The 16,535-nt window shown below is 73.6% G+C and overlaps 2 protein-coding genes across 2 annotated transcripts in view; both read left to right on the top strand.

The window, feature by feature from the left end:
* The window catches only part of AURANDRAFT_67900 (hypothetical protein), a gene marked incomplete at both ends in the record, with an annotated part of 3,922 nt that extends 501 nt beyond the window's left edge, over positions 1 to 3,421 (top strand). The window contains 4 exons of the mRNA XM_009043489.1: positions 353 to 862; positions 985 to 1,592; positions 1,681 to 2,215; positions 2,321 to 3,421. Of these exons, the coding sequence (XP_009041737.1) occupies positions 353 to 862; positions 985 to 1,592; positions 1,681 to 2,215; positions 2,321 to 3,421 (2,754 nt within the window). The remainder of the gene's footprint in view (positions 1 to 352; positions 863 to 984; positions 1,593 to 1,680; positions 2,216 to 2,320) is intronic.
* A 3,101-nt stretch (positions 3,422 to 6,522) lies between these two features.
* On the top strand, positions 6,523 to 7,347 carry GTF (hypothetical protein; the record flags this gene model as incomplete). Its single annotated transcript, XM_009043490.1, has 1 exon — positions 6,523 to 7,347. One exon carries the CDS (start codon positions 6,523 to 6,525, stop codon positions 7,345 to 7,347), a length of 825 nt encoding a protein of 274 aa, XP_009041738.1.
* Positions 7,348 to 16,535: the final 9,188 nt, after the last annotated feature.

The raw sequence follows: 16,535 nt of genomic DNA, 5'->3' as shown, positions 1-16,535 counted from the left end.
CGCCGGCGCGCGGCGCGGCGCCGGCGCCTCGTCCGCGCCGAAGGACGGCCGGCCGCCGCCGTCGTCGTCGTCGTCGTCGAAGAGGCCCTCGTCGTCGTCGACGATGCGCCGCCGCTTGCGCTCGGGCCGCCGCGCCGCGGGCGCGCAGTCGGCGCAGGCGAAGGGCTCGTCGTCGCGGGGCATGCGCGCGAGGCCCGAGCAGCCAAAGTGGACCTCGCCGTCGCAGGTCTCGCAGACGAGGACGTCGCGCACGGGCCGGCCGTCGGGCAGGAGCGTCGACCCGCCGCACGTCGCGCAGACGTCGTCGCCGCGGTCGTCGTCGGGCGGCGCCTCGCTCCCCGCCTCCCCGTAGGAGCCCTGCGCGTCGGGCTCCTGCGAGACCCAGGGCTCGTCGGCCGCGCCGGGGAACTCGTCGGCCGCGCCGGGGAACGCCTGCGTCTCGGCCTCCTCGGCGCGCGGCGGCGGCGGCGGCGGCGGCGCGCCGGGCCGCGGCGCGTCGCAGACGTCGCAGACGGCGTCCGACGGCAGGTTGAGAAACGTGCACGCGTCGCAGGCCCACTTGGGCGCGTCGGGACCCGCGCCGCTACCGCTACTGCCCGCGCGCGTCGACGGGCTCACGGCCGGCGCCGGCGCGTCGTCGTCGGTGTCGGCGTCGCCGCCGTCGCGCAGGGCCGCGAGCGAGAAGACGGCCGGCGGCGCGTCGCCGTCGTCGCTGTCGTCGGCGCGCACGGCCGCGAGGGAGAAGGCGGCCGTCGGCTTGGCGAACGCGCGCCACTTCGCCGAGAGCGCGGCGACCTCCGCGGCGTCGGCGTCGTCGTCGTGGGCTGCGGTCCAGTCCGCCATCGGAGTGACGCAGCGCGCGGTGGCGCGTCGCGCACGGTGGCGCGGGACGCAGTTGCGTGAGAGCTCCGCTTGAAAGGGAAAGGTCTCGAGTTTCCGGGGCACGCGCCGAAGGTGCCGCTGGACACGATGGCCGCCATCGAGGCTGCCTCGGTAGTAGCGGCAGCCCCCAGCAATGCAGCCCTCGACGGCGCCGCCGGCAGCCTCTGGTTCCTCGAGAACATGTCAACCGGCCTCCACCTCGCCAACAGTTTCAGCTACGAGCGGCTCGTGCGCGACGCTGCCGTCTGGGTCTTCGACGGCGCCGGCGGCCTGACGCAGGGCGACTGCGCCGTCGCCGTCGCGCGCGACGGCGACGCGGTGCGCGTCACGACGGACGCGAACGTCGCGCTGGGCGCGCACCGCGCCGGGCGCGTCGCGAAGCGGCCGTCGTCGATTCTCGCGGAGCTCGAGGCCGCGGGCGCGTGCGTGCTCGAAGGCGCCGTCGACGCGGCGCGCGTCGCGCGCATGCGCCGCGCCGTCGCGCGGCGGCGCGAGGCGGAGCCCGGCGCGACCCACGACGGCTACCGCTGGGACCAGGGCTGGCTCGGCGACGGCGACTTTATATCGGCGGCGACGCATCCCGTCGTCCTCGCCGTCGCGGAGGCCTACCTCGGCGAGCCGCTGGCGCACCTGCGCTGCCTCCACGCGCCCGTCGCCAACACGCTCCTGCCGGCGAAGGCGCTCATCGGCGCGGCCTTTGGGGGGCAGATGTGGCGCTCGGCGTCCCGCGGCCGCGACGAATTTCGAGAGATCGCGACGGGGAAAACGACGAAGCGTCGCCACCGACGCATGTCGTAGGTGGCACTGCGACTACCCCTACCACGAGAAATTCACGGAACGGTGGCCCGCGCGGCCCGTGTCGCTGCAGTTCAACCTCTGCGTCGACGAGTTCCGGAGCGACAACGGCGCGACGCTGTACTTTCCGGCATCCCACCGGCGGAACCGCTGGCCGACGGAGCTCAACCGGGGCGCCACGGGGTCGTCGGATCCCATGCACGCGACCAAGAGGCAGTTCCTCGCGCCCGCGGGGTCCGCGGTGCTCTACGACTCGCGGACCTGGCACCGGCGGCCCGACGAGCTCAACGTGAGCGGCGAGGCGCGCGTGAACGTGCTCCTGGCCTTCTCGCACAAGTGGATGCGGCCCATGATCCCCTACGGCGACGAGGCCGCGAACCTCCGCGGCGGCGGCGCGCTCCTCGGAAGTCTGACGCGGCGCGAGCGCGACTGCGCGCTGCTGCTGTTCGGCGGCCCCGACGACGGCGGCGACGACGACGTCGGCATCGAGGAGGTCGACCTGGCGGGGAGCGACGCCGACGACGACGCCGACGACGACGTCAGCATCGAGGAGGTCGACCTGGCGGGGAGCGACTCCGACGATTCCGCGCCTGATTAAGTCGATGTTGCACAAGTGACAGCACGATATGGGCGCGTGAGGCAGCCCAGAACCATGCGCGACCCGTCGGGCCTCCGGCAGCGCGACGAGTCGTGGCACGTCGGGGGGCAGTGCATCGTCGTGCTCGTCATGTGCTTTTTTGCGTCGCTGCTCGCCGTGCTCCGCGTCGTCCGCGCCATACAAACCTGCCTCGACGCGCGGCGCACGGCAGCGTCGAACTCGCGGAGCCAGGAGGCGCACCGGCGGCGGGCGCTGGCCATGCACGCGGCGAGTTGCGCCGTTTGTCTCTTCGGCGCGGGCTTTGGGTGGCTCAACTTCGCGCTCGACTGCGCCGTCGGCGAGCGCGCGCACGACGCCGTCGACGAGGAGATCCTGGCGGCCATCTTCCTCGGGCCGCTGAGCTTCTACTGCTGGCTCCTCGCGCGCGAGAGATGCGCGCCCGTCTTCTTCTCGTCGCGGACGCCCGGGTGGCTCGAGCCCTGTCTCTACGTGCTCGTGGCGAGCCAGGCCTTCGTCTTCGTCTGCGCCGAGGTCGGATATCGCGTCTTCGACCGGAGCGACCGCGTCGCCATTTTTTCGGCGGCCTTCGCGCTGGACGTCGCCATCGTCGTCGTCGCGACGCTCCTGTTCCTGCTGCCGTTCCGCCGGAGCCGCCGGCGCGGCTCGGCGCGGCGCACGTCCTTCAGAGAAGGCGTCGCCGTCGAGGACGAGGACATCGTCGCCATCACCGTGCGGCGGAGCCTCGTGGGCTGCGGCGTCTACGTGGCTTCGTGGGCGGCCGTCTGGTGCCGGTTCTACTTCTTCTCGCGGCGGCCGGGCGCGCTCTTCTCCGGCGCCTACTCGCTCGCCGCGCCGTTCTGCGTCGTCTTCTCGCACCGCGACGACCACGCGCTGCGGCGGTGCCTCCGCGCGGCGCCGGCCGCCGTCGCGCGCGACCGCGTCGCCGCGGAGGACCGCCGCGACGTCGAGGCCGCGGCGAAGCGCCGGCCGGACACGTCCGCGACGGACGCCATCTCCGAGGCCATGGGCGCGGGCCGGCACCACGTCCGGGCCCACCACCGGGCGGACGAGGACCACGCGTGGGACGGCGTCGAGCACCACGGCATCGGCGACGTCCTCGAGCACCGCGAGGCGCGGCGGGCGTAAACACGCGCCGGAAACTTACCCTAGGCCTTGCCGACGCCGAACGACTTGACGATGGCCGCGCCCATCTTGGCGACGTCGGGCGTGTAGTCGGCCGCGAGGGCCTGGAAGTTGAAGGTGACGATGCAGTCGGAGACGACCATGAAGACGGTCTTGAGGTGGCGCTTCGGCTGGCTCGGCACGGAGACCTCGTAGTCGTAGGTGTACTTGCCCGTCGACGCCTCGGACGTGACCCCGGTGTACTCGATGCCGTCGCCAAAGGGCATGACCGTGGCCTGGACGACCTCGATGGACCCGAAGCTGCCGAGGCTCGTGTAGTCGCCGCGCACGGGCGTGATGAGCACGAAGGCGTTCGTGTCGCTGTTGTCCGGGTCCGCGTACAACACCAGCTGCCGGCCGCCGGAGACGTCGCCGCTGAGCTGCACCCACCTGTCGGGCACGTCGAACTTCGCGGACGACAGCGGCTTGCCGTCGACGGCCGTGCCGAACTTCGTCTTCACGGACGTGGTCTTGGCGTCGTCGGCGCGCGCGGCGAGCGGCAGCGCCGCGGCGAGGCTCGCGGCGCCGGCGACGAAGCGTTGCCGGGTGAGCGGCCGCGCGGCGTGCGCCGGCGCGGCCTTTGCCGGCGCGCTCGCGGCGATGGGCGAGAGCGCCGCGGCGCTCCACGCGGTTGCCAAAGCGGCCAGCGCTGCCACGAGATTGCGGCCCATTTGCCACGGCAGATCTTGCGAAGCTCGTCGGGCGCAGCACGATCGGCTTCATCATCATGGAGGCCACGATATCTGGCCACGATGGTCAGCCCAGATCGACGAGCCGGCGCCCCGACGCCGACGATGACCACGCGGCCTTTTGCCTCGCTACTCAAAAGAGGACCGCGTGAATGAGCGTCTGCGTCTACGGCGTCGAGCTCGACGTCGCAGCAGACCTGGCAAAACAACTCGCAGCATGCCTCGGTACCACCGTCCGCCACGAGTGCATCGTCGCCGGCGGCACCGGTGACGACCTCCGCGGCGCTAGCTTCGCGGTGCTGGTGCACGCCGTCGACGGGCGCACGTTGCTACTCGACGACAACGGCTCGTACAACAAATTCGTCGCCGACGCCGTCGAGGCCACGGGCGGCAACGTCGCCATCGCGCTCGCCCGCTGCCCTAGTCGCTGCCCTTCGGCGGTCGCGGAGCTCGTCGCCGCGGGCCAGACGTCCATCGCCGAGTTCCACGACAAGGGACGGTTCCTCGCGTGGGACGCGGCGCCCGACGCGGACGCCCGGCTCGTCCGCGGCGATCGCCGCGACGCCGCGCGCCGCGCGACGCCGCGCCGCGCCGGCCGCGACGACGGCGCCGAGCGCCGTCGATCCGTCCAAAAATCGCGGAAATCCGCCGCGATCGCGGCGAGCGGCGCGCGGTTTCGCGGGACCGCGCGCGCGGCCGTCGGGATTTCGCCGGTTTCGCCGGTTTTCTGGACGTTGGACCTCCGGGGCTCGGCGTTCGTGATTTCTATAAGGTGCGCCCGCCGGGGCCACGGCTCCCGGAGCCCGTCCGGAGGGCGTCCGGGCACAACGGTGGCTGAGGGCCTTTTTATCGGAGGCGGCGAGGGGCTCGGCGCGGGAGGCGCGGGAACGTCGCGTCGTGGTGCTCGCGGACCCGCGGGACCGGCGCGCTCGGCCGCTCGGCCCGATCGCGACGGATTCGGCTAATTTTTGGACCGTTCGACGCCGCTCGGTCCCGCCGTCGCGACGGGTGCGGCGCGTCGCCCGGACCGCGGCGTCGCGGCGACCGACCGACGCTCGGACGGTTCCTCGCGTGGGACGCGGCGCCCGACGCGGCGGATTTGCGGCGATTCGCGGAGCTCTACGGCGGCGACGCGTTCCCGCGCGCGGCGGTCACCGCGGGCATGCGGCGGCGCGCACCCCCGTCCCTGCAGCCGCTCGACGTCGGCGCCGTGCTCGCCACGACGCTCTCCGTCTCGAAGGCGACGCTGAGCTTTTTGGTGGGGCGATGCTCGATCCGCTGCCGCGAGGACGACGCGGAGGACGACGTCGGCGAGGTGGCCAGCGCGCTCCACGCCCTGTAAGCCACTGTGATGTATCGACATACCATGCGTTACGCTAAACTACGTGGAGTGGCGTCCGTCCGCCGGACCGCGCTCGTCTTCGGCGCGAGCTCCGGCGCCGCTCATCCGACCGGGTGCAATTTGAAATATAAGTCGATGTCGGGCACGTAGTGGATCGGGCCCTTGCCGAGCGCGAACCAGACGAGCTGCCCGACCTGCGGGGCGCGCGAATGACGAGGGGCGGAAGCGCGGCGCGGCGGGGGCGTCCGGGGCGGGCGGGGCGGGAGGCGCCACGCACGTCGGGGTCTTCGTAGCCGACGATGCGCTCGTCCTCGCCCGACGGGACCTGCGGCGCGGCGGCGTGGGAAGCGCGCGGCGGAAATCGAGGCCGCGCGCCGGGACGCGCGAGGATCGGGTTCTCCTTGGTGCCCTGGTCCGGCGACGGCACGATGGGGTCGCGGCTGAAGAGGTCGCCCTAAAGGAACATGCGTTGCGGCGGACCCGCGGGCGCGCGGCGGCCGGGCGGGGCGGGACGCACCCCGGTCTCGAGCTCGTATTTGATCTCGGCCATGCGGCGGCCCGTCTGCTGGTCGATGTCCTTCGGGATCTTCTCGTCGACGGCGAACGTCCTGGCGCCGAGGCGCGAGACGGGCGCCGCCCGGCGGGCGGCGACGCGCGGCAACCCTGTTTTGAGCGCTCGGACCAACATCGCTGCCCAAACAAAGTGTGGCTCCCGTCGCTTGGCTGATGAGGCAGTTTTTGGGCCTGCGCCGCCGCCCGCCGACCCCTCTAGCGCCGCGATGCCGTACGCAAAAGTCGGGACTTTTGGCGCGATCGATCCGCCGGAGCTCGGTCCACTCCGACACCCAAGGGCGCGCCCAACGCCATCGATGGTGGCGAGCTCGGCGGCGCCGGACAAGGCCGAATGAGCAACATCCCGATTGGCGAAGCGGCTCACCACGCTGCGCAACAGGCAGCTCGTCGAGCCGCGCCGCGTCGTGTTGCGCGCCCGGGCAGACGCCCGCCCGCCCCGGTCCCGCGCCGCCTCGCGAGCCATGGCCGACGCCCACCTCGAGACGGCGGAGGAGACGGAGCTCATCGCCCGCGCGACGGCCCCGACGTCGACGGCGGAGTACAACGCGGCGAACGACTTCGGCGACGACGACGCGCCCTGGAGCCACCCCAGCGGCGCGACCATCGACGTGCAGAACGTCGTCGCCACGGTGAACCTGCGCATCTCCATCGACCTGCGCACGCTGGCCCTCAACGCGCGGAACGCGGAATACAATCCCAAGAAGTTCGCGGCCGTCATCATGCGCGTCCGCGAGCCGCGGTGCACGGCCTTGGTGTTCTCGACGGGCAAGATGGTCATCACGGGCGCCAAGTCCGAGGACGCCGCCCGCCGCGGCGCGCGCAAGTTCGCGGCCATCATCCGCAAGATCGGCTTCCAGCCCAAGTTCGGCGAGTTCAAGGTGCAGAACATGGTCGCGACGAGCGACGCGGGCTTCCCCATCCGCCTCGAGGCGTTGGTTTATGCCCACGCCAAGTTCTCGTCCTACGAGCCCGAGCTCTTCCCCGGTTTGATTTACCGGCTGGTCATCCCCAAGACGGTATTGCTGCTCTTCGTCTCCGGCCGCATGGTGCTGACCGGCGGCAAGTCGCTGGGCCACCTCCGCACGGCCTTCGAGAAGATGTACCCCGTGCTCACGGAGTTCAAGAAGGAGTCCCTGCCCTACGAGGTCCGGTCGCCCGCCGCGGCGCCGCTCCGCGCCATCGAGGCCGAGCCGCAGCCCGCGCTCGAGCTCCCCATGGACGCCGCCGAGGCCGCGCTCCGAGAGCAGGAGCACGCGCCGCCCATGCCCCAGGAGCATATCTCCTAAAGCGGATCCGCCTCGCACGTCGCCCGGGGGGGCCGCGGCTCGACGCGAATTACCCGCGGGCCTCGTCGTCCCGCGGCGCGCCCAGGGCCAGGGCGATCATCTCGTCGAGGATCGCCGCCGGGTCGTCGCCCGCGCGCGCGAGCGCCGCCGCGGCCCGCCGGTCCCCCGCGGGGGGTTCGGGGTGGGCCCGGCGGTAGCGCGCGAGCGCCGCGGCCGGCGACAGGCCCGGGTCGCCCAACGCGCGCGCGGCGGCGCGGCGCACGTCCGGGTCGTCGTCCGCCGCGAGCGCCGCCGCCGCCGCCGCCGCCGCCGCGGAGACGGGCCCGCGGCGCGCCAGGAGCGCGAGCGCGCGGGCGGCGCCGCGCCGGGGGAGGCCCGGGCGGTCCGCGGCGGCGACGGCCGCGGCCTCGGCCGCGGCGCGCGCCGCCGCGGCGTCCGACGCCGCGGCGATTTGGATCGCCGCCGCCGCCGAGTCGTCGGGCCACGCGTTGGCGACGAGGCCGGGGTCGACGGCGACGGCGCCGCCGCGGCCGGCCACGGCGAGCGCGAAGCGGAGCGCGGCGACGCGCCGCGCGGGCGACGCCCCCGCGGGCAGCGCCGCGAGCTCCGCGGCCGCGGCCGCCTCGAAGGCCGCGAGGTCGCCCTCGTAGGGCCGCGCGGCCGCGTCCCGGAAGAGCCGCGCCGCCGCCGGCGCGCGCGCGTCCGCGCCGTCGAAGTCGTCGTCGAAGGCCGCGTCGCGAGCGGCGCCGGCGAGCGCCTTCGTCGCCGCGTCGAGCACCGCGACGGCGCGCGCGTCGTCGACGGCCCCCAGTAGCCCCAGCGCGCCCGCGGCGTCGCCCGCGGCGAGCGACCGCGCCGTCCGCGCCGCGAGCAGCGCGCCGACGTAGCGCGACTCGCCCGGGAGCGCGTCGACGCGGCGCTCCGCGAAGCGCTCCCTCGCGAGCGCGGCGGCGCGCGCCTCCGCGGCCGCGGCCGCGTCGCCGTCGCCGAGCGCGACGAGGAGCGCGTGCGCCTCGAGGTGGACCGCGGGGCACCAGAGCGCCGGCGCGAGCACGGGCCGCACGAAGCGCGCCGCGCCGTCGCCCGACCCGCCGCGCTCGAGGAGCGCGCGGCAGGCCAGGAGGCAGCCGTGCGCGCGGTTCGGGTCGAGCGGACTGGGCCCGGGCTCGAGCAGCTCGAGGAGCGGCGTCCGCGGCGCGACGGCCGCGAGGCAGAGCGCGGCGGCGGGGCGCACGTGCGCGTCGGCGTCGCCGAGCGCGTCGCGCGCGAGCAGGGGCGCGTTCGCCGGCCCCCAGCCGACGCGCGCCATGAGCCGCAGCGCGAAGAACGTGCCCGTCGGGCCGTAGGTCGGCTCGAGCGCCGCGTCGAGGCCCGGGAAGGCCTCGAGGACGCCCCCGGCGGGCGCGCCGTCCTCGAAGGCCCGGTCCTCGGCGCGGAAGCGCCGCAACACGCACGCGAAGGCCAGCGTCGCGGCGGACCGCACGTTCCAGTCCGCGTCGTCGGCCTTGGCGAGGACCACGGCGAGGAACGCGGCGTGGGGCGGCCGGGCGAGCTTCCTGAGCGCCCGCGGGCAGCGGTCGACGAGCGCCGCGAGCGCGTTCATCGCTCGCCGCGACTCCGCGGCGCGCGGCGACGCCGATCGCTCCAGGAGCTCGGCGACCGCGCGCGCCGCCAACGCGGACGCGTCGCGGTCGCAGTCCTTCTCCGCGGCCAGGAGCGCGACGAAGACGCCGCCGAGGCCCGACGAGCGGCGCAGCACGCAGCGCGTGTCCGACGGCGCCGCGACGGCGGCGAGCGCGGCGTCGAGCCAGCGCGCGACGACGGCGGCGCCGCCGCGGCGTCGACCCCCGCCGTCGGCGGGCGCCCAGACGATGCCCGTCGCCCCCTTGGCGTAGCCCGCGAAGCGCATCCCGGGGGGCGGCGCGCGCTCGGAATACGCGCCGCCCGGCGCGCCGTCCGCCGCGAAGCCGCTTGCCAGGCGCTCCGCCTGCGCCCGCGCGGCCCCGGCGAGGAACTCCGGCGCCGCGGTGTCCACGTTGGCCGTGCACCTCGGCTCGAACGCGGCGTCCGCGTCCGCGTCCGCGTCCGCGTCGGCGTTGCTTCCGACGAGCAACGCCGTCGCCGCGGACGTCAGCGCGGCCTGGGCCGCGGCGATGGCGCCGCTGTGGCGCGTGTGGAGCAGGACGCGGTCCAGCAGAGCGTCGCCGAGGCGCTCCAGGACGCCCGCGGGGGTCTCCGCGCGCCGCGCGACGGCGGCCGCGAGGGCACACGCCGCGCGCGTCCCGTGCCACGCGCCCCGGTCCACCGCGTCCTCGTCGTCGTCGTCGGCGCCCTCGGCGTCCTCGCGCGGGAGGGCGGCCCCGAAGGCCGCGAGGCGTTTCGTCGCGATGGCGCCCAGGGCGTCGATCTCGTCCGCGCCTCCGAAGCCGTCGCCGACGAGGAGCGCCTGGGCAGCAAAAGGGTGATTCAACGTCGCTTCAACGTGAGTGTTCCGCGCGCGCGCGTTCCGGAAAAAGCGCCCACGCTTCGAGACCGTTCCGAGAGATGATCGCTCGTCCAAAAATCAGCCAAAACGAGTGGAAACCGGCCGAGATATGAGCCTTTGAAGTTGGGAATTTCGCACCCTTTTGCTGCCCTGAGGAGCGCGAGAGCCGCGGGCTGCGCGTCGTCGTGGATGAGCCGCCGGAAGAGCCCCGCGCGGCCCTGGCGCAGGGCGGCGAGGGCGACGCACTTGGCCGCCGCGTCGTCGGCGCGCAAGTCGCCCGTGGGGCCCCCGGCCTCCTCGGCCGCGGCCGCGACCGCATCCGGCAGCCGCGGCGCGCGCTTCAGCAGCGAAAAGGCCGCGTCGCGCGTGCGGTCCCACGTCGACGTCAGGAGCGCGTGCGCCAGCGCCGCCGCGTGCGCGTGCTCGAGCGGCGCCGAGCTCTCGAGCTCCTCGAGGACCTGCGGCGGACGCATCGGAAGGCGATTCGCGCGAAAGGACGCGGGGGTTCCGCCCGCGACGGCCGCGTGCTCGGCGGCGCGGTCGCCGAGGGCGCCCACGGCCCGGTCCGCCAGGGCCGCGGCGGCGGGGCGCCACTTGGGCGCCGCGTCGCGGCGCCGCGCGAGGCGCCGGGCCGCGGCGACGACCGCGGGCCGCAGCGCGGCGTCGCGGAACGACGCCGCGAGGCGGTCCGCGAGCGCGTCGAAGCGCTCGCCGCAGACCGCGCGGTGCTCGAAGACGCCGAGCGCGCCGACGCGCACGTCGTCGTCCGCGGCGTCGAGCGCCGCGGCCAGCGCGGCGTCGTCGAGCAGCGCGCGTCCGTCGAAGGTCTTGTACGCGACGGCCGCCGCGCGGCAGGCGAGGACCCGCGCGCCCACATTGTCGCCGAGCGCGTGTCCGAGGGCGGCGACGGCGCCGGGCTCGCTCCGCAGCAGCTCCGGGCCGAGGCGCTCCGCCGCGCCGTCGCGCGTCGCCGCGTCGCCGGAAGCCAAGCAATCAGCGAGGAAGGCCGCGCCGCCGCTCGCCGCGAGGCCGCCGCGGCTCCTCGCGAGCGCGACGGCGAGGGACGACGCCGCGCGCGCCGCGCCGGCGTCGCCGGCGACGCCCGGGAGCACGACGGCGCGCCACAAATCCGCGCGCTCCGAGACGAGGCCGAGGCCCGCGGCGGCCTCGAGCGCCGCGCAGCGGCCGCGGAAGCAGCCGCCGGGCGCCGCCGCCGCGGCCTGGACCCAGGCGAGGTCGACGCCGAGCGCGCGCGACGCCTCGACGGCGGCCTCGAAGGCGGCCTTGGCTGCCGCGAAGAGCCTGGCGCCGCTACGGGTGAGGGGCAACGCGTCGCGCGAAAAAAGGGAACGAGGACGCCGGCGGAACGCACAACCGCGCGGCGGGCTGGCGGAGCTGCCAGAGCGACGCCTCGGCGCAGGAGCGCAGCGCCGCGGCGGCGCCGGCGCGAAGGGGCGGCTTCGCGGCCGCGGCCGCGAGTACTTTCATGCCCCGCTGCGCCTCGCGCCGCGCGTCCTCGTCCGGCGACCGCGCGGCGGCCACGAGCACGCGCGCCACATCCTCCACCTCCGGCGCCGACGCCGCGGCCGCCGCGGCCGCGGCGACGCGCGCGCGCGGCGGCAGCGACGCGTCGCGCCAGGCGCCGTCGCCCGCGAGGCACCGCGCGGCGAGCTGCAGCACGTCGCCGCGGCCGCTCGCGCGCAGGACGCCGCGCACGGCGCTCTCCAGGAGCGCGCCGTCCGCGCCGCCCGTGTGGCCGCGCGCGAGGCGCAGCGCCGCCAGGAGCGTCTGATGGTCGCCGCCGCCGGCGACGACGCGCGCGAGCAGCACCTTCGCGCCGCTCTCGAAGGTCTCGCTCGCGCCCGCGCAGCGGAACTGCGCGGGGCCGTCGTTCCGGCGCTCCGCGATGCAGCGCACGACGACGCCGTCGCTCTCGACCTCGAGGGCCGCGAGCAGCTCCTCGTCTCTTAGCTCGAAGAGGTGCGGCGGCAGCTCCGGCGGGCCCGCGGGCGGTTTCGTCGGTTTGCGGCCCTTGACTTTCGTGGCCGTCATCGCGCTTCTCTGTGCAGCGATCTATCTGTGCGCAAAAGCGCTTCCCATGCCGCTCGCCGACTCATCATTGGCTGCTTGACTTTTTGTGGCAACAGATCTCGGCATCGCTGGCCAACTTCGCGCGCCGACCGCCCGATACCGGCCGCTCGAAACGATGGCGAATGCAGGTAGGCCACAAAACCACGCGCACGCTCCCGCCGAACCGCGCCATCCCGAAGCCCCGCGCGCCGCGACCCGCCCGCCGCCTCGAAGCGCGCACGATTCGAACCGCTCCGCAGGCGACTCCGCGGCGGACCCGAGCTCGTGGCGGAACTGGAGCCCCGTGTCGCCCTACCTCGCCAAGGACCCGCGGCCGGACCTGAGCCAGGGCATGAGCCTCAAGATGGTCGAGCTCATCGAGGAGAAGGCCGCCGAGGCCCAGAAGTGCGCGCTCGAGGCGGAGCGCCTGAGCGGCCTCGCGCAAAAGGCGAGCCAGGAGGCGCTCGCGGCCATCGAGCGCAAGGACCGCGAGACGGTCACGGAGAAGTGCAAGGAGGCCGAGCGCCTCGCCGCCGAGGCCAAGGAGGTCGAGGAGCAGTGCAAGGCCGCCTACGACGCGTGCAAGAAGGCGCGCGAGGACGCGCGCGCGGAGGCCGAGGCGTCGGCCCACGCGGAGTGAGCCGACTCTCTAAACGCGCCTACTTAACTCGGCACGAGGTGCCCGCGGCTCGTCGACGACTGGCGCGGCAGCAGGCCCGGCACGTGCCGCGCGGGCCGCGCGTCCGTCATGCCCAGGGCGACGTCGCGGTCCTTGCCGCGCGCGCCGGGCTTGCGCGGCGCCGTCGCCGCGGCCTCGACGGGGTCCGTCTCCGGCCGGGGCACGCCCGCGAGCGTGAAGCGCTTCGCGAGGTCGTCGCGCTCGTCGAGCTGCTCGTTTTCCGGCAAACACGTGTAGTCCACGGACAGGAGGCCCGCGTGGGGCACGCCTTTTTGTAGATTGCCCTTGTAGCGCTTCACGTCCCAGGTCGTCGGCAGGTCCCAGCCGGGGATCGGCGGCGTCTCCGCGTCGCGCTGGAACTTGGCGTTGATGAAGTTGACGCCGTCCTCCGTCGCCGCCAGTTGCGTGAGCACGTGGCCCACCTTCCAGTGGTCCAGGTGTTTAAAGTCCAGTTCGAAGTGCGTGTGCGGGTTCATGGCGTCGAGCACGTTGAGCCAGCCCACGCGCTCCAGGAACCGGTAGTGGAGGTGCTTCGGGAGCCGCGCCATGCAATTCCAGTAGAAGTTCTCCGGGTCGACGACGCGGGAAAGCAGGTGCACGAAGAGGTCCATGAGGTAGTGGTGGTTCGGCAGGATCTCCACGGCGTCGGCGACGACGGCGCCGCGCCGCTGCCGGTCGTCGCCGTGGCCCTTGGCGATGGCCAGCGCGACGGCGGCGCCCGCGGCCTCGCCGCCTAATTTCAGGTCGCCCCGCCGCTTCTTCTTGTCGCCGAAGACGTTCTTCCGCCGCTCCCGGTCCGCGCCGTTGCGCGACCCCGCCGTCGACGCGTTCTCCGCGTCCTGGGCCTCGTCGAAGTCCTTCCGCTTCTGCTTCATCTTGGCTTTCGTGGGCGTGACCTTCGCGTCCATCAGGTCCGCCATGGACGGCGCCGCGGAGCCGCGTCTTAGTCTGGCGTCTTTGGCCTTGGTCGCCGGCGCCAGGGACCGCGCCTGCTCCGCCGCGGGCGCCAGATTCGGCGCGTCGGCCTCGTTCGCGGGCGACACCAACTCCAAAAAGCAGTCGGCGATGTGGCGCGCCTGCCGGCACGTGAAGAACAGCGCCGACGTCTTCGTGCGGAAATTCAGCACCATCTTGCCCACGGACTCGGGCTCCGTGGGCACGTCCTCGGCCTCGTCCGCGGGCAGCCAGACGCACTGGCCCCGCTCGAGGTTCATCGGCGGCAGCGCGTCGGGCAGGCCGTGGACGTAGACCTCGAAATAATACACGTAGCACTGCGTCTCCGCGTGGGGGAGCGTCCGCGGCTTCGTGTAGGCGAAGGCCGTCTTGCGCCGCGTGCGCAGCACGCACCTCAAATCGCTCTCCGTCAAGGCGGCGACGGCCGCGGAGCCCCGGAGCCGCTGCTTGAGCGCACGCAACACCGACCGCGCGGCCGTATTTGCCGGCGAGAGCAGCACGGACCCCTCCTCGTCGACGCGGATGTCGCTGGTGACGAACGACTCCACGAGCGGCAGCTCGCCCTTGCGGAGCGCCGCGGAGACGCGCTTCCGCAGCGACCCCGCGACCCGTTGGGCCGCGCGGTTCAGCAGCGGGTCCTCGGCCGTCCGGATCTCGAATTTCGGGTTCGGCGGCGCCGCCTCCTCGTCGTCGCGCGCCCGCGTCTCCAGGCCCAGCGGCAGCGACGCGCGGCCCTTCTCGAAGCCCGCGGCGAAGTCGTCGTGGCCTGTGTGGAAATCAAATTTTCAACCCGACTTCAATGTGCGCGTAATCGAACAGTTCGGCACAAGTTCTTCGGCTGTGCTTCGAGAACACGCCGAGAGCAATCGATCCGTCCAAAAATCAGCCGAATCGACGTCGAATTGACCGAGCTAGAGAATTCTCAAGTTTGGCCCCGACGTCCCAGCTCACTGGTTGATTTGCACACAGGTCGTGGCGCGCCCGCGGCGAACTCGACGCCGGCGTCGAGTTCGCCCGCGACATGGAGTCCAAAGCCGCGTTCTTCCGCACGAGGGAGGCGAAGCCCGACCCCTTGAAGGGCGGCCGCCAGATGAGCACCTTCTCCTCGAGGAAGTGGGAGATGCGCGCGCGGACGACGTGGATCGTCCGTTTGACGTGCGGCCTCTTTTTCTTGCGGCCCGTCAGCGCGGGCACGAGGTCGCAGGCCCAGTGCGCCTCGCGGGCCTTGAGCTGGCGCAGCGCCGCGTCGAGCTCGCCCCGCGGCCACGTCTTCGCGGGCACGCGCCGCTTGTCGAGCCAGGCCTTGAAGCCGTCCGCGTCCGCGGCCTCCGGCGCCCTGAAGGAGCCGGCGAGGTCCCGGTCCTTGGGCCGGCCGGCGCCACCGCCGGCCGTGCCGTAGGACGCGCGGCGGATGCGCTCCGCCGCCGGCGACTCGGCCGTGACGAGCTGCTTCGCGTCGCTTTGCAGCTGCTCCGCGACGGTTTTGGCGAAGAGCACGTCGGGCACGAGGCGCCCGACGGCCGGGTGCTTCTCGACGTAGGTCGCCGAGTAGCGCAACCCGCTCTTGAAGAGGAGCATGTTGAGCTTGAGGCCGCTCACGGGCGCCTGGGCAGGACAAGAGTGCGAAATTCCCAACTTCAAAGGCTCCTCTCTCGGCCATTTTCCACTCGTTTCGGCTGATTTTTGGACGAGCGATCATCTCTCGGAACGGTCTCGAAGCGTGGATGCTTTTCCCGGAACGCGCGCGCGCGGAACACTCACGTTGAAGCGACGTTGAATCACCTTTGTCCTGCCCTGACGGGCGCGGCGTCCATCGGCGCGCGGAGGAAGCCCGCGTAGTCGCACTTGAGCTGGGCCTTGCCCTTGAGCGTCGGCGCGTCGGCGCCCGCGTCGCCGAAGGTCGCCGTGAGCGCCTCGATCTCCGCGGCGGAGATGGGGTCGCCGTTCAACGTCGCGTTGCGGAAGCCGCGGTAGTCCGAGTTCTGGGAGGTGCCGCCCCGATAGAGCTGCGACAGGTCGCCGCCCGCGCTCGCCGACACGGAAAAGGTCAGGCCGCCGCCGTCGTCGCCGAAGTGGCCCCGCTGCTGCGCGACGAAGATCTGGTCCATCTGGACGAGCTTGCAGAGCGCCGCGCGGTGCAGCGGCTGCGTGAGGTCGAAGTCGTGGCGCGCGGCGACGGCCCCGGCGAAGACGGGCATGGCCGGGCCGAGCTTCGCCCAGAGGTGGGCCGTCTGCGCCTCGCTCAGGTTCCGCTGCACGAGGCCCGCCACGGAGTGGACGTCGACGACGCGCGGCAGCAGGCACACGAAGAAGTCGACGATCTCGCCGCCGTCGAGCGGCCGCGCGCTCTGCATGAGCCGGTCGAGGAAATGCTGGAGCTGCATGGCGAAAATCCGCAGGTCCACGGCCGCGAGGCGCACGAGGGCGATGCGGTCGCCGACCTGGGGGCTCAGGATGAGCCGCTCCATCGCCGCGATGCCCGTCGCGTTCTGCACGGACAGCTCGCTCGGCGGCATCGTCGCGGCCGTGAGGTGGCACTGGAGGCGCGCCTTGGGCCCCGTCGGGAGCTTGTAGGGCCGGCCCGTCTCTGAATCCAACGGCTCCAGCCGCGCGATGGACAACCGGACCTGGCGCGACGTCGTCGCGGCCATGACGCTCTTCATCTTGAAGCGCGCGTGCTCCACGGACGCCTTCGACGCGATGCGCGTGCGCAGCGCCCGCGTCACCTTCAACAAATTCGCCGCCGTGCCGCCCGCGGCCGACTCGCGGACGCCCGCGTAGTCGGCGACGATCAAAGCCCTTGCAACCGACGACGTCCGCGCGTCCGTGACGCCGGCCTCGAACTTCTGGACGGCGTCGACGCGGCCGAAGAAGCCGCGCAGGCGCGCCTGGAGCAGGGCCGCGGCCTTGGTCATCTTCCCGTCGTCGACCTGGAGCTTCACGGACTGCTGGCGGACGATCGCGTGGAAGCCCGCGGGCTTGGCCTTCTTCGGGCTCTTG

This window comes from Aureococcus anophagefferens (assembly GCF_000186865.1).
Source record: "Aureococcus anophagefferens unplaced genomic scaffold AURANscaffold_55, whole genome shotgun sequence".
NCBI classification, from domain to species: Eukaryota; class Pelagophyceae; order Pelagomonadales; family Pelagomonadaceae; genus Aureococcus; species Aureococcus anophagefferens.
Note: the sequence above shows the minus strand (reverse complement) of the source record. Positions and strands in the feature narration are given on the sequence as shown.